The sequence below is a fragment of the Panthera pardus genome, unplaced genomic scaffold, assembly GCF_024362965.1.
Source record: "Panthera pardus isolate Hobbes unplaced genomic scaffold, ASM2436296v1 HiC_scaffold_11, whole genome shotgun sequence".
NCBI lineage: Eukaryota > Metazoa > Chordata > Mammalia > Carnivora > Felidae > Panthera > Panthera pardus.
The window spans coordinates 50,285,108-50,308,569 of NW_026526666.1; the positions used below are offsets into that span (position 1 = coordinate 50,285,108).

The 23,462-nt window shown below is 34.8% G+C and overlaps 1 protein-coding gene and 1 long non-coding RNA gene across 4 annotated transcripts in view; one reads left to right on the plus strand and one right to left on the minus strand.

Moving 5' to 3' along the window:
* Positions 1 to 1,595: 1,595 nt before the first annotated feature.
* Positions 1,596 to 22,226, plus strand: DEPDC1 (DEP domain containing 1). 2 transcript variants are annotated; one of them, XM_019448919.2, is made up of 12 exons: positions 1,596 to 1,758; positions 3,835 to 4,100; positions 7,549 to 7,705; positions 8,157 to 8,275; positions 8,700 to 8,830; positions 10,203 to 10,250; positions 14,275 to 14,412; positions 15,700 to 16,551; positions 17,007 to 17,179; positions 18,895 to 19,071; positions 20,485 to 20,670; positions 21,379 to 22,226. In XM_019448919.2, exons 1-12 carry the CDS (start codon positions 1,711 to 1,713, stop codon positions 21,526 to 21,528), a joined length of 2,445 nt encoding a protein of 814 aa, XP_019304464.2. In that variant the 5' UTR covers positions 1,596 to 1,710; the 3' UTR covers positions 21,529 to 22,226. The 2 variants fall into 2 exon arrangements, with proteins under 2 accessions (XP_019304464.2, XP_019304465.2); XM_019448920.2 differs by lacking the exon at positions 15,700 to 16,551.
* Positions 14,891 to 23,462, minus strand: part of LOC109266699 (uncharacterized) — a 28,578-nt gene continuing 20,006 nt past the window's right edge. Inside the window, exons 2-5 of one of the 2 annotated variants that reach the window (XR_002079828.2) lie at positions 21,367 to 21,457; positions 19,383 to 19,563; positions 16,078 to 16,119; positions 14,891 to 15,836 (exon numbers count right to left, since the gene is read on the minus strand). This is a non-coding gene — a long non-coding RNA (uncharacterized LOC109266699). The remainder of the gene's footprint in view (positions 15,837 to 16,077; positions 16,120 to 19,382; positions 19,564 to 21,366; positions 21,458 to 23,462) is intronic. The other variant, XR_002079829.2, reaches the window with a different exon arrangement.

The following is a 23,462-nucleotide window of genomic DNA, read 5'->3' on the forward strand; positions in this document are numbered from 1 at the left end:
CATATTAAGCTGTTGCTACTCATATCAAAGGCTGTAATGAAATCATTTTCAGCTAAGGAGTTAGGCAAAAATGCAAAATGAATTTGGCTTTCACATTCTCATCTCCCTTTCATTCTGAAGAGAAATAGGAGGCAAAAGAAAAGAGAAAAGAAAGGACAATATATCATAAAGCCAGATAAACAATAGTTAGCACTATGTTATAACATCCATCACTCTACTTTTCCTTAAAACAAAAGCAAGATGGAGTTGATTGTTTGTGTTCACCAAGTGGTTTTTGAAAATTCCTATCCACTGGTCCTGTTCAGAAAACAGATGCATATCCATCTAAATTATCTTAAGTTCAATAGCTAAAGTAAACTTCAGACCATTCTACTACTCCTCCTTAGAACACTTCCCCTTACCTGGTCTTTTTGCTAAGTCCTATCCTCTAAAATTGCTGTTTAATTTCCAATTAATTATTCTACAGTTACCAATCACTCAACCTCTCAGTATGCTGTGCAAGGCATTCCTATGATCAAACAGTTTCAAATTGGTGATAGAGCGTTTATTTTCTGGCCTCCGCCAAGGAGATCCAGGACTTTGGGTAAGTCTCTTCAACGTTCAGAACTTAGTTTATATCATTTGAAAAAAATAATGTTTGGGGGCACCTGGGTGGCTCAGGCGGTTAATCCCACTCTTGATTTCGACTCAGGTCACGATGTCACTGCTTGTGGGTTCAAGTGCCAGTGCAAAGCCTGCTTGGGATTCTTTCTCCCTCTCTCCCTTCCCCTCCCCTGCTCTCTCTCTTTCAAAATAAATAAACTTTTAAACAGAAGAAAAAGAACGCTTGTTACAGATTTTCTAAAATCCCATCGAATTTTTAAGCGTATGATTGTGATTTAAACGTAACCAGCATTCCTGTAAAGACATGGTAGATTTTCTTCAGGGGAGCTACTTGGCAAGTTTTACATAACTTTTCCCAAGCCCGTCATTGTGTGTGTACTTAACGGAAATCTACTTATGCTCCATTTTACCTCCAAATTAAAGGGGGTGTGGATAACCTATATTTTTGCACTGAGAACAGAATCATGGCCCCTGCTAAGCTGTATCAGAACGACAGCACAGCCAACATACACCCAGGAAGCTTTTTAGAAGCAAAACCAAGGGATTTGTCAGGTGAAAGCTACGCCCCAGAGATGCTTTGTTTTGCATGCCAACCACTGCTGGAGATCCTGTAGGGCCAGGCTAAAAGGGCTTAGGGTTTTGTTTTCCTTTTTCTTTTCAAATTTCAAATTCCCTTAAGCCGAAGCGTGGTCTCCAAACCATCCAGTCCGTGACTAAACTGCCTCACCGGTTCTTAGTGTGGAAACAAGACTCCGCCTCGCCTGCAACCGCAAGAGGGAGAAGCAGCTCCAGGACAGCCGGGTGAAGCCCAGAGCCCGTCCCACGGGCCCGGCCCCCGCGCTGACTCGCGGGTGCCAGCCATCCACCGCCAGCGCCCCAGCCCTGAGAGGCTCCACAGTGCAAGCCAACCGCAGCCGGATCCCGGCGGCGCGCCACGTGACTCAGGGCCGCGACCAATCAGCGCAGCCCTCTGCGCTATTCAAATCCGCGGCGCGGCGGACGGTTGTTCCCAGCCAGCCGCCGTCGGGGCCCCCAAAGCCCTAGAGTCGCCTAAGGCCGCCATGCACCGCGCTGAGCGCTGACAGACCTCCGGGCCCGGCGGGCGGAATGGAGAGTCGGAGTGTGCCTCCCGGACCTTATAGGGCCACCAAGCTGGTAAGACAGCGCAGAACGACTAGACCGGCCAACCGCAGCCGTGGCCGCCACCGACTTTACGTGAGAGCGTTCGGAGTTTTGCCTGGGGCGGACAGAAGGGTCCCAGAACCTGGTTTGGGTTTGGTTTTCTGAGACGTCGGGGGAGGGGGGCGGGGAATAAACCGGTATCAAGAAACCCTTGCGGGACACGCCTCTCCCCCTTACCTGGAGGTCGGGGCTGTGTCCCTCCCTGTGAACCGTTTGTCCAAAGGGTCTCGTCCCCGGGATGGCGCATCATACTCTGGCCTTGTTTGGGCGACAACGGTGCCTGCAGTTGTCAGCTTGCCCTGGAACATCAGAGAATATTATGATTTTAGCCGTTCCCCACGTCTGATTTTCTCCCCCCATCTGGATAGAAAAAAAAATTCAGAGTTCCATTACTCTGGAGTGTCAGAATGGGGACAGTCCGAATGTGACAGCTTCGTTTTGCGGGGCCTGTAGAATTTAATGCAGGATCTACCGACTGAATAGCAGTAGGTAACAGCTGCCCATTTAAAAACTAAACCCAGAGTGTTTAAGATACTCGTCAGGAACCACTGTTGGTAGTCACTGGATTTGTGCAGAGTCTTTGTGCACTTAAATTTTCAAACCAAGAGAATACAGCGCCACGGGGTAGGAGACTTTAGGAGAGTGACTTAACAGCAGTGAGCCTCAGTTTCCACATTGGGAAAGTAGGGCTAATGATGCATATCTACCTTAAGGATATCCTGAGAGGATACTGCATGTGAACGTGTGTTGTGATGTATAGATCCTATGGATAGGCTACAGCTCAGTGTTTCCTGAGTAAATAAATGTGTGAAATGGGGAGGTGTGGTGGGAAGAAAAGAATACAGTTATTGTGTTTTCAACTCTTAGGTTTTGTGTTGTGGTGCCACACAGTTGGGGTTACAAGTCAGATTTCTTGGCCTCTAATGGAGGATTTTTCAATTAAAAAGTGATGTGTTCATTTTACACCACCACCACCACCTTAGTTCTCCGCTGTTCTAGCCGCCACAAACCTTGAAAGTGTGCGTTGAGGACAATTTAGAAAATATGAGTATCTTTTTAAAACATAGGTATATCAGTGTTATTAAATATATAGTGGACTTAAAGCTTACTTAATTTGCCTCATCTGTTCTGTGTTCACTATTGGAATCTTTACATAAGAAACACTATAGTAAATATTGGAGCGCCTGGGTGGCTCAGTGGTTAAGCGTTGGACTCTTGATTTCTGCTCAGGTCAGAATCTCCCAGTTGCTGAGTTTGAGTCCTTCCTCAGGCTCTGCACTGACAGCTGGAGGCCTGCTTGGGATTCTGTGTCTCCCTCTCTCTCTGCCCCTCCCCTGCACTCCAACGCACGTTCTCTCTCTCTCTGTGTGTGTGTCTCTCTCTCTCAAAGATAAACGTTTAAAAAATACTATAATAAATATATAAGATATTGCAACATTAAAGGTATTTTACCAGTAAAACTACTGCCTGCCATCAATTTTGTTTGGCCAGCTTGGTAGTTATTACTGCAAGTTGTAGAATAAATCAAACCTGGGTTTGAATGCCTGAGTTCATCACTTAGTTCTGTGACCTTGGTCAAATTATCAGTCTCTCTGTGCTTCATATTCCTTATATGAAAACGGGATAATAATAGTACCTATTCATAGAATTGTGAGAATGAAAGTGAAGTAATGAATGTAGAGCAGTGTCTGACACAAATGTTACCAGCATTTTACTAGTATTAGTTAAAATTAAAAAAAAAAAAAAAGGGTACTTTCTCTGTTGAAGGTTAAGAAGCAAGTTCATTACAGTTCTTCATTATTTCTAGGTTTCCTAAATAAGCCAACCAGCCAATAAGTGCTTTTACACTATTACAAAGACATATTATTACAATGCCAGAATTAATAAAGAGAAATCAGTATGATATATAAAATTTTCTATAGTAAATAAGATCAATGATTTCTTCACGAATTATGATGTAATCAGATATGAATAAAATAATGCTCTTTGTCTCATATGTTTTGAATCAGCACAATGTTTAATTTCTTTTTTAATATTTTCTTTTTGCAGTGGAATGAAATTACAACATCTTTTCGAGCAGGAATGCCTCTAAGAAAACACAGGCAACACTTTAAAAAATATGGCAATTGTTTTACAGCAGGAGAAGCAGTGGACTGGCTTTATGACCTATTAAGAAATAATAATAATTTTGGTCCTGAAGTTACAAGGCAACAGACAATCCAATTGTTAAGAAAATTTCTTAAGAATCATGTAATTGAAGATATCAAAGGCAGATGGGGATCAGAAAATCTTGATGACAACAGTCAGCTATTCAGGTACTGAACAGATAAATAACTACAAAACTGAATTACTTAACAATATAATTTAACTCCACTTCTATAATGCTTTTACTAAAATTGCAGCTTTTTCAGAAAAAAACATGTTTTCTTTATAAAACTGTTACTGCTCTTAGTACAATTAAAACCACTTAGAATTTAAAGTCAATTGCTACACAATTAAAACTTTTAAAATGTTAGATAGTATATATAATAAAATAAGTATTGGGAGGAAAGAATGAGATATCACTTCTGCATATTCCGAAATCTGTAACATTTCAAGGATAGGTCATTATTAACCTTTAGTTTCATAGATTCAAGAATTATAAGACAAATTCTCACAGGTCCTTGCCTCCAAGTAACATAATCTCATATAACCTAAGAATACATGTGATAAAAGAAATAATAGCAAACTTTATATAATAAATAACAGAAGAAATATACTATAGGTTAAAGAGAATATTTTTTAAGGATTTACCATATATCAGAAGACCTGCTGTATGATTTACATGTTTTCTTACTTAATCCCTGGACTAGCTAAGCAGGTTAGGTATTAACTTCTTTTTACAGATGAGGAAGATGAGACCATGCTTCAGTAAATCTTGTTATATCTGTCTGAAATATGTTCTTCTACCTTGAAACACTGTAGACATTGTCAGATTAGTAAATACATTTGCTCTCCTGTCAATTCTATTGCAGCCTCCTCTGTGGAGCCTTTCTGACTCCCTTAGGCCAGCACCATTGCTTTTTCTCTCATGTGCAGGGTTCTATGTTATATATCATTAAACTAGGTCTTTGGATTCTAATATCCATGTTTTTTCTCTCTGCAAAATTAGTACTTTTCAAATGAAGTGTCTTAGTAGTTGATTCTTGTGTATCAAAGATGATTTATGTTGTACAAGTAAATTGCAGTAACAAACATGTGAGTAGTTCCTTTTGTATAGCACTCTACAAATCCTGACTGTCTTAACTACTGCTCAGGCACTTTGTGAGCTCCTTTGCTATTATTCATCCTTTAGCTGTTACTGGTTCTAAAGGTCCTAGACTTGTCTTTACTTCACTGTCTCCCTGGGCAATCTCTTGCCATGTCTTCACCTACTTTCCTTATAACTTTCAAACTTCCAACCCGAATATATCCCTGAGCTTCAGACCTATTTTTGCCCATTAGGCACTCCAGATATAACATATAGAAAAATCACTATCATGTCTTAACCCAAATTTTATCTTCTTACTCCATACTTAACTGTCTTCCCTATAGTTGTTTTGATTCTTTTCCTTTTTCTCCCCTTTAAATATGATTTAATTAACAGACCATCTCTGTTATACCACTTTAGCAGTTCTCTGATCTACTCCTCCCTTCACTCTGATAGTTCATTTTGTTAAACCATTATTCTCTCTTACCCAGAATTCTGCATAACTCTTCAACTAGTCTCTCTGCCTCTAAGTGTTTTATAATGTTAGCAAATTTATAAAGTATACTTAAAAATAAACTTTACCAAAAATGTGTGAGACTTTACTGGAGAAAATTATATAATTGTTTTAAAGGTAATAAGTGAAGAAGGATATCCTGTTGATGAATCAGAAGACTTAGTATCCAGAGCGCCTGGGTGGCTCAGTTGGTTAAGCGTTGGATTCTTGATTTCACCTAAGGTCATGATCTCACAGTTTGTGAGTTCCAGTCATGTTGGGCTCTGTGCTAAGGGCACAGATGGCACAGAGCCTGCTTGGGGTTCTCTGCCTCTCTCTCTGCCCCTCCTCACTCATGTGTATGAGCTCTCTCTCTCAAAGATAAATAAACATTTTTAAAGAAAGAAGACTTAGTATCATAAATAAGTCATTTCTCCCCAAATTGATATATATATAAATTAAATGCAATTTCATTCAAAACCCCTATATAATTTTTTATAGAATTTGACAAGCAGGTTCTAAAGTTTTTTTAGTAATATAAAAGTCCAAGGCAATTTTGAAGAACAAGGAGGAGAGAATTTCCCTACCCAATATCTGGGCTTAAATTTAAATAATTAAGTACTGAAAAAACAAAACTATACATACAGTTGATCCTTGAATAACGCAGCTTAGGGGCACCAACCCCCTCCCCTGCATGGTCAAAAATCCACATACAACTTTTGACTCGCCAAAAACTTTAGTGATAGTCTACTGTTGACCAGAAGCCCTATCAATAACATAAATAATCAATTAACACACATTTTGTATGTTAAATGTATTATATACTGTATTGTTACATTAAAGTAAGCTAGAGAAAAGTAAATGTTATTAAGAAAATTAGGGGCGCCTGGGTGGCTCAGTCGGTTAAGCGTCTGACTTCGGCTCAGGTCATGATATCGCGGTCCGTGGGTTCAAGCCCCGCATCGGGCTCTGTGCTGACAGCTCAGAGCCTGGAGCCTGTTTCAGATTCTGTGTCTCCCTCTTTCTCTGACCCTCCCCTGTTCATGCCCTCTCTCTCTCTGTCTCAAAAATAAATAAATGTTAAAAAAAAATTAAAAAAAAAAAAATCATAAGAGAGAATACATTTATAATACCGTACTGTATATACAAAAAATGTGTATAAGTGTGCTGCACAGTTCAAACCCATGTTCAAAGGTCAACTGTACATGGGAACTTGGTATAAGAAAATATTTTTAGGATCATGGAATAAGAACTTCTGAGGTCACTAAAAACTTAGCATATTTTATTTTATACACTATACATATATCTTATATATTAATATATAAATACCATAGAGAAAAAAAGCCAAACCATATGTTGTTTATGTATACTTATTAAAAGTATAAAAACATGAATAAGAAAGAAACACACTAACTGCAAGTTAATGGCTTCCCTCAGAAAGAGAAAGAAATAGAATAAGCAAAGAATTTGATTAACAAAAAAAATCATGAAGTCTTTTTTTTTTTTTTAATAATGAAGTCTTGAGTAAAATGTTAAATATTGTATTGTTTGATGATTGATGATTACATATCTGGATGTTGTTTACATTATTTTCCGTACTTTCTTGTATCTTTGAAATATTTTTTGTTATACTGGAGGGGGGAAAAAGCATTATAGTCAAAAGGAATAACAGAGACCAAGCTCTGGAAATTAGAAAAAGAACAGTCAGACAAAGATCAGAAAATATATATAAATTAGATAGCTTGTCAAAGAAATTTAGAAAATGGAACTATTTTTTTCTTCAACAGAATTGATCCCAATAATAACTCTTACTTATCCAGATATAAAGTTAAAATACATACAATATACTAAAAAAGTAGGAAACCATTAAAATGTTTTTTAAAGGTTTAATGGGAAAATCAATTTATGTAGAATCTTCCTTCCTTGGTAATATAAATAATATAAATAAATTCAGTTCTTTTGTGATTTTTAAAAGATAAACAGACACTAAAACTTTGTTTCTGATCTTACATTATTTAATTGCATATTATTCTTAAACCAGATTTCCTGCAAATTCTCCGCTTAAAAGTTTTCCACGAAGGCATCCAGAATTGAGAAAAAACAGCATAGAGAACTTTTCCAAAGATAAAGATAGCATTTTTAAATTACGAAATTTATCTCGTAGAACTCCTAAAAAATCTGGATTACATTTCTCTCAGGTAAAACATCCTTTTTACTAATCACTAGTTTAAATATTATTACCATGTACTTAATTATAAAACATTAAAAGTAGATAGTTCTTTAATATTTGAAGCCAATACTAAAGTCTCTTAACCTACATTATATTCCAAAAATATGTGTATATGTTTTACCGTAGAACAATAGAACCCATGGGAACAATAATAAAAATGGTAGTAAGACACACCTGAAACAGTATTTGTATAACTTAAACATGTTTTGTTTTAAATTGATTTGAGAGTGGTAGGGGCAGCTACAAAACCAAAAAGCTTTATTGCCATATGTTAACCTTATTCCTTCAGGTGACACTTAAACTTACAGCTTCACAGTGGACTGTTTATTAGTAGAATTACTAAATATTAGGAATTGTGTCAGTTCAATATTTCCTTAATTTGAGCATAGCATGTTAAACCAAAGTAATTTTTTTTCCAGGAAAATATAGAGAAAATGAACCATGTAATAATCAATGAAGATCAAGAAAACTCAGTTGGTAATAGAGAAATAAGCCCAGAAGATATTGAAGAAGTTTGGAGATATATTATTCTGATCTAGTAAGCTAAAACTAAGCTCTAACCATGTTCCAAAGTGTTCTAGAATGTTAATTTGACTTTTTTATCGAGATCTACAAATGCAAAAAAACAGATTAGTTCTTAAAGCTTAGAATTTAACCTGTATTTGTATTTCTTAATAAGTGCTCTTGAACTTCTAGTACAGTTGAAATAGAATGTTTTCAGTATGATTTGTTTTTTCTCTGAGTCAAAGTTATATATAGCTATAGTTCGGGGTCTGTATTGGAATCATTACAAGGTTACTAAGGTAAGTATATTTGAAAGTGGATACTAACTATAACCTTTATCAGTTTGGCTTAAGAAAAATATTCTGATGGCTTTGTTTGCCATTCATACTCTTTAATATTTATCCCATTCCACTTATTTTATGTAGAAAAAAGAAGTTTGTATTTTTTCTTCTGTTTAGCCTGCAAACCATTTTAGGTGTGTCATCCCTAGAAGAAGTCATAAATCCAAATCAAGTAGTTCCTCAATACATAACGTACAACATGACCAATACAAGTAAACATGGAATAGTTATACTACAAGACAAATCAGGTTGGTATCAATAAAAGAAGTTGGACTCTTTTAAACTTGCTAACATAGGTTGCAGCTATTGTGGGGGTGTAGAGAGACTAAAAATGTAGAAAGTAGAATACTTTAACTGAAAGAGTATTAAGGGGAGATTATCATGATAAGTGCTTTAGTAATCATTTAAGTGAATATTATTGGTACTATTAGCCTCTCATGGTATTTATGCATGATTTTTTTTAAATGGCAAGGTTAAACATCCAAAAGGTATGAAAATATAATTAAAACTATTGATTAACTACATTTTATTGAGGGCCTAAATGTACGAGGCATTATACTAAAGATTTAGTGATGAACAAGAGAAAAATGGCCCATGGCTTCTTGGAGCTTACATGAGCAGTTATATATAAATTTACACAAGTCAAGACATATGCAAAACCCTCAAGACCAAAGTCTCAAGACCAGTATTTTAAAGATCACTGGTTTATTATATATATTTATATATATATATAATGTATTGATTTTAGATATAAGATGGAAAAATCAATGATATATTCAAGCCAGCTGCATTACATTTAAAACTTAACATTTTAGGAAATGTATCAATAAATCTCAAAATGTTGACTCATTTTTTATAATCAATTATTGCCTGTAGAATTAACTGGTATGTATCACTTGAGTTTCTTTGTATTGGCAAGAACTTTAAAGTTTGAATTGTAGGAACAAAAAGCAAAAACTTAAGTTATGTTGCATATGCATATGGCTTTGTACCACTCCCATCTTAAATTACCTAAAATCACATACTTACCAGTATATTCTCTTATTCAAACTTTCTATTCTTTATAACCATAAACTCTTCAAGTTAAGTGTATATGTGGTTTTTGTGTTGGTGTCAAAAAACAGTTCGATTTTATGCAGCATACTTCAGTTAGTAGCAAATGAAAGATTTTAAGCAAGCCTCACTAAAAGCACACTAATATTTAGATATATCATTTCAATCATAGGTCTCACTCAAATCAATAATATTCAAATAGCATACCTATAATCAGAATGGAAATTAAGATAAAGAAAACATGGTGGCAGTGGACAAGTATGAACATTAACTATTTATGAACCCCTCCACCAAAATATCCTCAATTTGGGGGTAATTGTTTTATGTATTCTGGAAAGAATCAAACTCAAGATCTCTATGACTTTTAAACTTGTATTTTAAAATATTGTCTTCACCTTATGTCTTATTAAACATATAATAATTGTTAATCCTGGTAATATACATACATATGCATATATACATATATATGTGTGTATGTAATTATATATAATAAGCATAAAGTTTTAAATATAGTATCATGGAAATTAGGTGATATTATTGAACAATATAAAATTTTTTTTTGTATAGATGACCTTCCTCACTGGGTATTATCTGCCATGAAGTGCCTGGCAAATTGTAAGTTAAACAAACAAAATGTGTATGTGTATATATATATTTATTTATAAAATATATTTATATAAAATATATATTTATACTATTTAATAAGAGCTAAGGAAATTTTGAAAACAATGTATAGAAATCCTGATAAAGTATGCCATTTCTTTTGATGTTTGAATGACAATCTAGTAGATCTGATCGCATTTCCTTGCATGTGGAATGCATTATAAAGTACATAACTTTTTCTATGCAGACAGTGATTTCATAATTTAAGTTCATCATTTGTAGCTCAGTTTTCATAAATCATAAAATCACAGGCTAGTGGATATCAAAGGATTTTAGGTATAACTTACACCAGTTGCCTTAGTGAGGCCTATAGAGTTCAAATAGCAACTTTTAAGTAATAGCTCTTATAAAGTGGAAAAGTTCAATCAGAAATGAAGTCACATTAAATCTACTTCATTCCCCTTGCCATTGTACACAGCGTCAACACTGAGCTGCTTCATGACATGCTTGTACTCCATAAGATACATTAATGGAACTTTTATGTTTATAAAAAAAATGATCTGTCACTAATCAGCAAATGGAAAAAAAGCTTTTTCAATAGTGAGCAGTGATAATTAATTTTTATAATTTGAGACACTGGCTCAAGTACAAAGCCCTAATTGCTTTAAAAATCAATTTTTTTATTTAAAAAAAAGTTTTTTTAATGTTTATTCATTTTTGGAAGAGAGAGCGAGCACAAGCAGGGGTGGGGGGGACACAATCCAAAGCAGGCTCCAGGCTCTGAGGTGTCAGCACAGAGCCCGATGCAGGGCTCAAACTCACAAACCATGAGATCATGACCTAAGCTGAAGTCGGATGCTTAACTGACTGAGCCACCCGGGTGCCCCTAAAAATCAGTTTTAAAAATATGCAGAAATATGTGCTTCTAAATCATTAAAAGTTAAATTATATTTCAATAATTTTTTTATAAAAGGATTTTTTCTAGTTCTTATGAAATGAGTATTTTATTAATAATGTTCAAGATAGGTACATATTCCCTTGTTGTCCACTGGGTGTCAATATGACAAAATAACAGAATAAATAGCAATAAAGTAAATAATGTAAGTTATAGAAAGATTTTATTTATCAAACTGAGGTGTAAAGATCTTAATCATAAGCTTGATTTGTGAGTTTCTCTTTCTGCCTTCCCCCACCTAACTGCCCTTCTGTCTTATACTTTGGCTCATGGTTAGCAACCCAATGCTTATATTTTCAGGAATTTCTCAAATATCCCATATTTAGAGATTTTTTTTTTTCCCTTTCTTACCAGTCCATGCATGTTATACCTAAATGATAGCAAAGATACAATTTACTGGATTCCAGTTTAACAATATATCTAGCTAGAGGTAGCATTTAGACTTTTAGTTATTATTCAATCCCCTACAGTAATCCTGTGACATATAGGAATGAGTGATTAATATACTATCCCCAGTTTTTTTTTAGAAGAGAAAGTAAGTCTTTTGAAAGTCTTCTACTGATACATAAAGATATATGTATTCAAACCTAGATACACTAACTATAAATTTTGTATTTTTAATTCTAATAAGAGTATGTTCTTAGAAAATTTTCTAATGATTATCACATTTTTTTATTCTACATATTAAGAATATATTTTATATCCTCCTTAAACATCTGACTCTTGATTTCAGCTCAAGTCATGATCTCACAGATCGAGCCCCATGTCAGGCTCCATGCTGAGTGTGGAGCCTGCATAGGATTCTCTCTCTCTGTCCCTCCCCTGCTCACGTTCTCTCTCAAAAACAAATAAATAACAATAATTTTTTATTGTTTTTTTTTGTTTATAATTTTAACAATAATTTTTTAAAAGATTTTTATTTTGCTCTACATAAAACCCATATTAGCCCTTAAGCTGTTAAATGTGTGTGATTGTTTTCTTCAATCCTTTTTCAGTGTGTGTGCTCACATTATGACCATACAAAAGTTTGCTGGCAGAAAAGTAAAATTATTTGGGTTTGGGAAGAGAAAGATTTTAACTTGAAAGATAAAATAGTGACTCTCAAACCTGAGTGCATATTACAGTCACTAGGGAGACTAGCCAAAGATTCTGATTTAGATGATTCATTAGGTAGGTTCATTCCAGTTGGACTAAACATGCCTCAAAAGCTTCTTATTAGTGAAGATTCCCACACTCAGCATTTGGAAACTACTAAATTAGTGAGCCAGCAGCAAACATTTCTAAGTCAGTAATTCTTAGCTTCACCTCCATAAATTCTGGTTTGTACAGAGGAACTTACATATTTTTAACAGGCACATTGAATGAGTCTGATTATGTAGTCCATGGAGCACACTTTAAATGTTGTTAGACCTCAAAGCTCAGAGTCTTGCTTTAAGTGCTCTAAGTTCTAATTCTAGCTTTGCCACCAATGGTTTTTTTCATCTTAAGCAAGTTACTCTAACCTTCAGTTTCCTCATCAGTAATATGAAGTCAGATCTTATTTCTGAGTAAAAAACTAATGAGCAGACATGATTCTTTGAAGAACGTTAAGCTAGGGGCGCCTAGGTGGCTCAGTCAGTTGAGTGTCCAACCCTTGATTTTGGCTCACCTCAGGATCCCAGGGTTGTGGGATCAGCTCTGCGTCGGGCTCTGCACTGAGCATGGATCCTGCTTAAGATTCTCTCTCTCTTCCCCTCTGCCACTCTCCCCTGCTCTCTCTAAAAAAATAAAAAATTAAAAATTAAAAAAAGAACATTAAGCTAATGAAATGGCAATGTAAAGATATTATTTAAACTCATTAAGGGTATGCTTCATGTCAGACAAAATTTATTCATGAAAATGTAAATTTACAAAAGATAATTTGGAAGAATTATTTTCATTATCTACATATTCTTTGTTTTGTAAAATGAATTGCAATAAAATCTCATTAAATAACCTTACTGCTTTAAAATATATTTCAAATGTTGCCTTATATACAGTTTTTAGGTAAATAAGTATTAAGACAAAATGCTAGTAGTTACTTGCAGTGATTTTTTTTTTAGAGTTTATTTATTTATTTTGAGAGAGAGAGCACATGGGTGCAGCAGAGGAGCAGAGAGAGAGAGAATCCCAAGCAGTCTCTACCCTGTCAGCACAGAGCCACACAAGGAGGCTCAATCCGAGCCGAAATCCAGACTCGGATGAATGCCCAACCAACTGAGCCACCCAGGTGCCCCTATTCGCAGTGATTTGTAATGAAAACATAATGAGAAAGAATGAGATGTGATGTGCACAATTCTTTGAAATGTTTGAACTGTGACAGAATTTGTTAAACTTTGCTCCATCATGGAGAACTTTTTGACACTTTTTATAAGTATATCTAAATTTTTATTTAAAATAAAATATATTGGGGTGCCTGGGTGGTTCAGTCAGTTGAGTGTCCAACTTCAGCTCAGGTCATGATCTTGCAGTCCATGAGTTCAAGCCTCACGTCGGGCCCTGTGCTGACAGCTCAGAGCCTGGAGCTTGTTTCGGATTCTGTGTCTCCCTCTCTCTCTGCCCCTCTCCCACTCATGCTCTGTCTCTCTCACTCTCAAAAAAGAAAAAAAATAAAAGAATAAATGTTAAAATTTTTTTTTTTAATATATGAAATTTATCGTCAAATTGGTTTCCATACAACACCCAGTGCTCATCCCAAAAGGTGCCCTCCTCAATACCCATCACCCACCTACCCCTCCCTCCCACCCCCCATCAACCCTCAGTTTGTTCTCAGTTTTTAACAGTCTCTTATGCTTTGGCTCTCTCCCACTCTAACCTCTTCTTTTTTTTTTTTCCCTTCCCCTCCCCCATGGGTTTCTGTTAAGTTTCTCAGGATCCACATAAGAGTGAAACCATATGGTATCTGTCTTTCTCTGTATGGCTTATTTCACTTAGCATCACACTCTCCAGTTCCATCCACGTTGCTACAAAAGGCCATATTTCATTCTTTCTCATTGCCACGTAGAAAAAAATTTTTTTTAATAAAATATATTTTACCAATTTTTTTTGCCTTCTATCTTTTAGGGCCAAGAAGTAATATGAATAATCCAACTTATATTGGATTTGAACGAGATGTATTCAGAACAATAGCAGATTATTTTCTAGATCTCCCTGAACCTCTGCTTACCTTTGAATATTATGAATTATTTGTAAGCATTTTGGGTATGTATGAGTTTTTACTTATTATGTAAATTTATTAACATTTTCCAGTTTCCCATAATTTAAAAGATCTCAAAGTGTAGGTAAATATGAAGATGGCAAGCTATAAATTATTTTACAGTTTGGGAATACTATGGTTCCTGTTATGTTGTCTTCCAGTAATTCAAATATATCATTCTCACACCAGTTATTCACATCAATCGGGTGTACTACAATTCAATTCATTTCTGACACTGACTACCCAGAGTTAGACCAGACCCTACAAGTGAAGGACAAATTCCTTAAATTCTGATACTAACCACCCAAAGTTATGCAGACTCCACAGATTAAGGGCTCAGTTCCACAAGACTGCCCTCACACTTCAGGTACCACCTGCAGATGAGGTCCTCAGGCTTACTCACTCGCATTTCTGCCCTGACTACCAGTTTGGGTGTCCCTTCAACCTTCCTTGGGTTTAATAATTGACTACAACTCACAGAACTCTGGAAACTGCTTTATTTAATGAGTACCAGTTTTTATAAAAGATACAAGTCAGAAACAGCTATGTGGAAGAAGTAAGGGTTGTACACAGCTTTCATGCCCTCTCCAGGGATTCCACCCTCCCAATCATGTCAATGTGTTCACCAACCTGTATGCTCTGTTGGCCTTGTTACTTCATAGTTTTAACTGAGGCTTAGTTACATAGGCATGATTGATTAAATCATCAGTTATTGGTGATTTTGCTGAGTCTTCAGTCCACATCCTTCTGTCATTCAGGGAGGTCTGAGGTAGATTGAAAGCTCCAACCTTCTAAGCAAGTTCAGCCCTAAGTCACCTCATTACCATAAACTCAGATGTTCTCCAGTAGGTGTACTATGGATAACAAAAGACGCCCTCTCTGGAAATTCTAAACGTTTTAGGATCACTATACCAGTTACTAGAGACAAAGACCAAATGTGTAAGTTTTATTATAGTACAGTTAGTTGTCTTATAATTAAGAGCTTTCTAATACTTGTAGACAAAGCCAGTGATTTTTTAATGTATTTACTCAATTCCTTTAATTAGATTGTTGAAAGATTTTTAAGTGATTTATATCACAAGTTGGAAAACCTCTACTCAGTCTTGCACTTTGTAACTGAATGTTGCATGTGTCCTATTTAAGTGGCTTCTGAATTAAGCAACTGCTGTTGTACTATACTAACAATATATACTATAGTAATGCTTTATTTTTTTAACTTTACTATTGTTTTTGTTTTATTTTTGTCCACTGTCACACAGTTGCATCTTAATTTTTGTTTCATTTCCTGGTAGTTGTTTGTGGCTACGTCACAGTTTCAGATAGACCCAGTGGGATACATAAAATCCAAGATGATCCACAGTCTTCAAAAATCCTTCGCTTAAACAATTTGAATTCCTTCAAATCAACTGAGTGTCTTCTTCTCAGTCTGCTTCATAAAGACAAAAACAAAGAAGAATCAGATACTACTAAGAGACTGCAGATAAGTGATCAAGGATTTCAAGAAAAATGTGTTAAGAAAATGCAGCTAGTTAATTTTAAAAATAGAAGAGCCAGTGCTAATGACATAATGGGAGGAAGTTGTCATAATTTAATAGGCTTAAGTAGTATGCATGTTCTATCCTCTAACGTCAAATCAAGATGCTATTCTTTAGAAGGAATTGTAGACTTACCAGGGAGTTCAAGTAAAGAGGTCTCCAGTGTCTTCCATCAATCTGTTGTGAATAGAGAAGGACAAAATAATAAGCAGTTTTTAGAGTCTAAGACCAAACAGGAATCCCTAATGAATCTTCATTCAGAGGAAAGTACTCAAAAACCACTCTGTGTTGGTTTTAAGAGAACCTCTACTTTGACTGTTCAAGACCAAGAGGAGTTATGTATTGGGAAATGCAAGTCAAAACAGCCTTGTAGATCTCAGAGTTTACTTTTAAGAAGTAGTACAAGAAGTAATAGTTATATCAATATGCCAGTGGCTGAAATTATCATGAAACCAAATCTTGGACATCTCAGCACAAGTATACAAACAGCTATGGAAAATGAACTCGGAGAGTCTAGTACCACAATCAATAAAAGACTCTGCAAAAGTACAATAGAACTTTCAGGAAATTCTTTACCTCCAGCTTCTTCTGTATTGACTGGCACACAAAGTAAGGTTGATGCTTTCAATGCATGTAATATTAACTTTTAGTGCTTACTAACTGTTCCTTACCTGTCTTTTCTTCTCTGAAACTGCTTTATATTTTTCCTCCAAAAGGAAAAGTTTTTATCGTAAAAGACTCTTGTCATGGCATAACCAAGATTTATTCTACTTATATAAAGCACTTATTTTCTTTTACTTCATTTTAACTTATTCTGAGTCACTTTATTTGTAGTAAGTGAAGGATATTAGTACTCAAATAGGTTATGAAGAAAATGAGCATCTTACCATGCTTTTGAGGAATGTGGAAATTTCTAGGGACAGTTATAAGAAATTAGATACTAAAATATTATTTTAATATTTATATAACTGTATTCTTTATGTAACTGTATATGTGCATAATATGAAAGCAACTAGTGTCATTGATGATTTTTTTCGGGGGTGGGGTATAATTTTGCCTTCCAGGTTTGCTGCAACCTCATTTAGAGAGGGTTGCCATCGATGCACTACAGTTATGTTGTTTGTTACTTCCCCCACCAAATCGTAGAAAGCTTCAACTTTTAATGCGCATGATTTCTCGAATGAGTCAAAACGTTGATATGCCCCAACTTCATGATGCAATGGGTACAAGATCACTGGTAAGTTGATTTCTTAAGGAAGGAATAAGCCTTGGTTCATAAACTATAAAAAGAAAAGCAAATCACCTAAAAGTACTACTTGAATGATGTCCTAGTCTCAAAATCCTAGATTCTTGGGGTAGAAAGGCTCTTAAAAATATCTTTCCTAGTAGCAGAATGTTGGTGCATTAATCCTTTGTGCCCAGTATGTTGTACTTTCATATCCTGACCTTTATCTTGTCTGAGCACTTTACCTCTTCATTCATATCACTTTGTAGTGATTGACCTAGACCATCAGACCACATTCCATTGCCTTATGCCAATGCTGTTTGGTGGGGAAGGAAGAGGAGATAGTAGGCACAGTTAAAAGCATAAGGGCACTATAACTCTAGAGAATTAATGGGAATATTATGGTAGTGGGAAAGTTGTATTTGATGAATTATGTGAATCAGGATAGCATGTCACTGTGGGTAAGAAATTGGGACAAACTACTGTGAAGCAGTCTCAGACTCCATAAGAGGATGAGGGTAGAGGCATTTTATACAGCTATTGATTGGAAATGAACTCTTAAAATAGTATCTTCTCTCTCTTTCTCTCTCTTCAAGAGCTGCCACTTCCTCAGTGCAACTTCAAATGATTTTCTTATAGCAAGGAATCTAGAGTTGAGCTCTATTCTTCTACTCATTAAGGACAGTTCTTTAACAATGATAGACCCAAACTACAGAAGAAGAATTATTCTTGCATAATTGTGACACCATTAAAAAGCATAGAGAAGTTTGTAGAGGAATGTATTTTGAGAGACATGAGTAGAAAGGAGATAATTTCAGTTTTATGCTTTTTGAGTTTGAGTTTATACAGGACATTCAAGTGAAGTTTATCCAACAGACTGTTAGAAATGTGAGCCTGGTGAAGATCAGGGCAGAAGGCAGATTGTTTGGAGGGAGGTAGTAATTGAAGCTTTGAGAGTAAATGAACTCTACAAAACTAAGAAAGAAGACTAAAAAGCTAAGGACTGAGTCTTGGAAGGAGAAAGGAAAACATGACTGACATGTAGGAATAAAACCAAAAATATTTCAATTCAATAAATATGTTCATTGTCTATTATGTACAAAATTCTTAAAATAGAATTCTTATAACTGTAATTATTTTAGAATGAGGTGTCTGTTTACGTGTGTCTAATACTTAGTGGGTAATATGGATATGATTGAGAGTAAATGAATTATGAAACACAAAACTTATCCCAGACTTTGAAGACTCCTTATGATGGAATTGAACAATACATGTATTGTCTTTAAAGTCTGACAAAATAATTAAAAACTATTTTCCAGAATTTCAAAAACTAAATGGTACCAACTTTATAACCACTAAGTTTCTATATTATGTATTCTCCTGGCTTGTGTTTTATGAGATTAATTTAATGTAGTAAGTCATTATTCTTTAACATTCTCTAAGTAACATATCTATATGATACCAATAAAACCCATGATATTTACTGATACAATTGTGACAAAATTAAAGAAAAAACTAAGCCTTTTATAATCCTTTAGAATTATATTAAGGAAATACTTAACAAGTACTTTAAGTTCTTACCTTTCTAATGTAATTAATTGTCCTCATTTGTAAGCTGAAGTCTGCTTATCGCTTTATCTCAGTACTTTAGCATGATACCCAGAAACTACTGACACTCTTATTTATATAATACCTTAAATTTTTAAATTCACATCTTTTGTTTCTAGATGATACACACTTTTTCTCGGTGTGTGCTATGCTGTGCTGAAGAGGTGGATCTTGATGAGCTTCTTGCTGCAAGATTAGTTTCTTTCTTAATGGATCATCACCAGGAAATTCTTCAAGTACCCTCTTACTTACAGACTGCAGTGGATAAACATCTTGACTACTTAAAAAAGGGCTATGTATGTATTGTAAATCTTAAAATTGTCTGCATTAGTCAGTTCCAAGTGGCAAATTCATCTCAAACTAGCCTAATGAAAAGGGAAGACTTTATCAGCTCACGTAAATAACCTCTAAAAGTCAGGAATGTAGACAGAATTTGGAGACTCAAATAGCAATAAAACTGTTTCCTTCATCTCTTATTTCCATTTGGTCCTGTATTTGACAAAAGGCTCCTTCACATGATGGGGGATCCATAAGTCTGATTAAAGTTCTTAAATCACAGACTTAACATTTTTAATCCAAAGGAAAAAAGAACTATCCCTTCACCTACCAGTTTGAAAAGTTCTTCACATGGACTCTGATTGGCCCCATTCAGGCTAAATACACATCTTTTAGGTGGTTGAGGGTGAGTGCGTTGGAGACAGGGCCATGCTCTGATTGGCTCTCCATAGATTAGAGGAGAATCTGTTCTTCAAAAAAGGTGAGGATAGTGGAGGTGGAACGGGAAGAAACTATTAAAAGAAGGAGAGAAGGAATACTGAGTAACCAAAACAACAGATGTCTATTATATTCACTCTTTGGCAGCCCAGCACATATATTCATGTTTCTTCCCATACATACCATTCTAATATTGCCCTTGCTTAACATAATTATCCCTATAATTTCCTTCCTTTATGAGCAGATGTTATAGTATCTTCCCATGTTCCTACACCTCAAAAACAGTATATGAATACTCTCACTACGTCAAAACATTAATATTTTAAAGTGAATTAAAACATCACTTTGGGGCACCTGGGTGGCTCAGTCAGTTAAGTGTCTATTGATTTCAGCTCAGGTCATGATCTCGTGGTTCATGAGTTCAAGCCCCGTGTCGGGCTCTCCGCTGACAGTATAGAGCCTGCTTGGAATTCTCTCTCTCTCGCTCTCTCTCTCCCCGCCCCCCACCTCTCTCCCTCTCTCCATCTCTCTCTCTCTGCACCTCCCTGCCCACACACACTCTCTCTCTCCCTCCCTCCCTGTCTCACAAAATAAATAAAACTTTTCAAATATTACTTTGATTTTTATTGTTTTGTAGTTAAAAGAATAAAATACATGGTTAATAGCAATGATGATGGATGGCTGCCTTATTTAATACTTATTCTGTTCTAAGCCCTTTGTATACATTATCTCATGTAATCCACATTTTACAGGTGAGGAAACAGACCAAGAGAAGTTAAATAACTTGCTGAAGGTTACAAAGCTAGTAGGTTGTGGGTCTGGGATGTAGATCCTGGGATTTATCACTACTCTATTGCATAACACAGTTTTTTTTTTTAAATGTTGAATGTTTGGTGGAGAATGAATACATGCTAAATCCTATCAAAAGAACACTTAGCAAACAGGAACATGAACAGAATTAATAGACTTGGACTATATCATTTTGTTCAAAACAGATTAAAAATCCTGGAGATGGACTGATTGTTCCTTTGCCAACATATTCATACTGTAAGCAGATTAGTGCTCAGGAGTTTGATGAACAAAAAGTGTCTACCTCACAAGCTGCAATTGCAGAACTTTTAGAGAATATTATTAAAAACAAGAGTTTGCCTCTAAAGGAGAAAAGGAAAAAACTAAAACAGGTAAGAGAATGCCTAAGTTCTCAATCACATAAATCTTTTCAAATATGCTGTTGCTGATTGTTATTTAGTAACATTTAGAATCTAATTTCTCATTATTTTGCATTTTAGATATTGTATATATAGGTGTTTATGTAAATGTAACCTACATTCCTGGTTTTACTCTTTATAAATATAAATATACTCTTACTAAATTTAAATAATAACAATAATAATAACAGATAACTCTTCCTTTACTTCCAATGATTATAACTTAGATTGCCCTGAAAAAACAATTATAAAATTTGATTGTAATACATAGCTTTTGGTGACTCATTATTACCATTTACAATTTTTATCTCTACCAAAATCCAGTAGTAACATGATGCTGGCAAGTTTAATTCCAGGTCTGAGATACTCAAATATGAAGTATACTAGATCATTCTGGCCTTCATAGGCTTTACCAATGGAAAGGAAGAACATCTAGAATTTAGGAGGAAAACACATCAGAAGAGAATCCTTGTATATTAATGCTAACTGGGATCTAAGAAATCTTACCTTACACCTTTCATATATGAGAAAGCAGAGGGAGAGGCAAGGATAAATTGAAAAGATACTCATTTCTGAAATACATCTTTGAGAAAGTCACTGAATTCTTATAAAATGTTGAACATTGGCTTCAGCTAGGATAATAATGTTAAATACTCTCTAATTCCTCACCTCATTTTTAAGTTTCAGAAGGAATATCCCTTGATATATCAGAAAAGATTTCCAACCACGGAGAGCGAAGCAGTACTTTTTGGTGACAAACCTACAATCAAACAACCAATGCTAATTTTAAAAAAAACAAAGTTTCGTAGTCTAAGATACCAACTGCATTAAAAATTATGTAATACTTGTACAACTTTGGTGAATGAAGCCATACTTAAGAATTTAGCTACTAAAAAAGGAAGTCTATTTATTAATAAGGTTTTTCTAAATAAAACACATTTATGGTACCAAAGTAATTTTTTATCAGTGTAAGACTGCTAAGAAAGTAGTGAGTCTCAACTGTGAGCAAATAACAAAAGCAATACCAGATACTTTAACCAGAAACATTTTTTTTTTTTTGATACAACATCTGGAAAAGCTATTACGGTGTGTGCTAAAATTTTATTTACTTGAATTTTGAAACCTGACATGTTTATCAAGATTAAGCTATAATTCTGTTTTTAAAAGAAATTAACTTATCTGCACATGTGCTTATGAATACTAAAGTACAAGTTATTTAGGGATACTCTTATTTCTAAGAATAAGAATGTGAAGAATATTGGAAAACTCAGTGAATTCTCTACTGTTAAATGCTGCACTCTTTTGTATACTCTTTTTCTACTTTTGATCTATTTATATATGTGTGTTTTTAAAATATGTACATGTAAGTCTTCAGTTGGCTTTAAACATTTATCCCAAGTGCTTCAGTCATTCAATTTTTCAATAAATATCTTGCATTCTTATGTTCATGTATCTACTGGAAGATAGTGGTGTAAAAGAAGTATAAAGCAATCATGTATTCATTCAAAATATATTTATTTAGCAACTACTATGTGCCTTTTATTATTCCAGTGATAGAGAGACTAAGATGAATAAAACAAAATGTCTTTCTTGAAAGTATTTATTTTCTAATCAAGGGAGACACCTATCAGATACTTAAAATAACAATACACACTCTGAAGGAGTCCTTCAGCTGAATACTGAGCTCTTTAGTTATGTAACAGTTCTCTCAGCTAGTGTTTTTCAAACTATTACATATTAGAATCACCTGGAAAGTTTTAAAATAATACATGCTCAGGCTCTACCTTATATCAGTTACATCCAAATTTTAAGGGATGATATATAGGCATCAGTATTTTCAAACTCTCTAGATGATACCAATATTTACCCAACTTTGAGAATCAGTCCCTAAACACTTTTTATAAACAAGTAAATACCAACCTGGTGGCACATTGGCTTTATTATTTCACTGGAAGAAAATGCAGATTATAAATGCTTTTCATCTTAATACAGGGTTATCCATATTTCTGCTTTACTGACTTAACACAAACTTGAGGCAGTTTTTCTTCCATATTTTACTCTAAGATTATTTAATATCCATTCAAGTGTAAAAATGTACAGAGTATCTGGGATGTCATAAACACTTATTGTTCAATGACTTTTGATTTATCAATGTAATGTTGTACTCTAAAATGACAGTGTTTCATTTGAGATTTTTTATTAAAAACTTGAATAGAAAATGGCAACTATATATCTTTTGCCCAGAAACCTTAGCTGTAAGATTATAGGACCAAATTAGATCTTTTTCTAAGGTGTTTATATGCTAAAACTTCCTGTTTAAAGATGTATAATGTGAATTCTATGCATATTGAGATAAAAATTATTGTGGGTTTGTAACAATTTAATTTTGTTTTTGTATTTATTGATATTAAATATATAAATACTATAAAGACAGTAATTTTTCATCTGAGCTAGTGTGCATGCAATTGAGATTATAAAATTGGTGTAACAATTTAGTAACATGGGGTGCCTGGGTGGCTCATTCGGTTAAGTGTCTCACTCTTGATTTTGGCTCAGGTCATGATCTCACTATTTCTGAGTTCAACCCCTGCATCTGACTCTGCACTGACAGTATGGAGCCTGCCTGGAATTCTCTCTCACTCCCTCTCCCTCTTTCTCTGCCCCTACCCCACTCATGTTTTTGCTTTCTCTTGCTTGCTATAAATAAATAAATAAATACATAAATAAATACATAAATAAACAAACTTTAAAAAATTTTAATGACA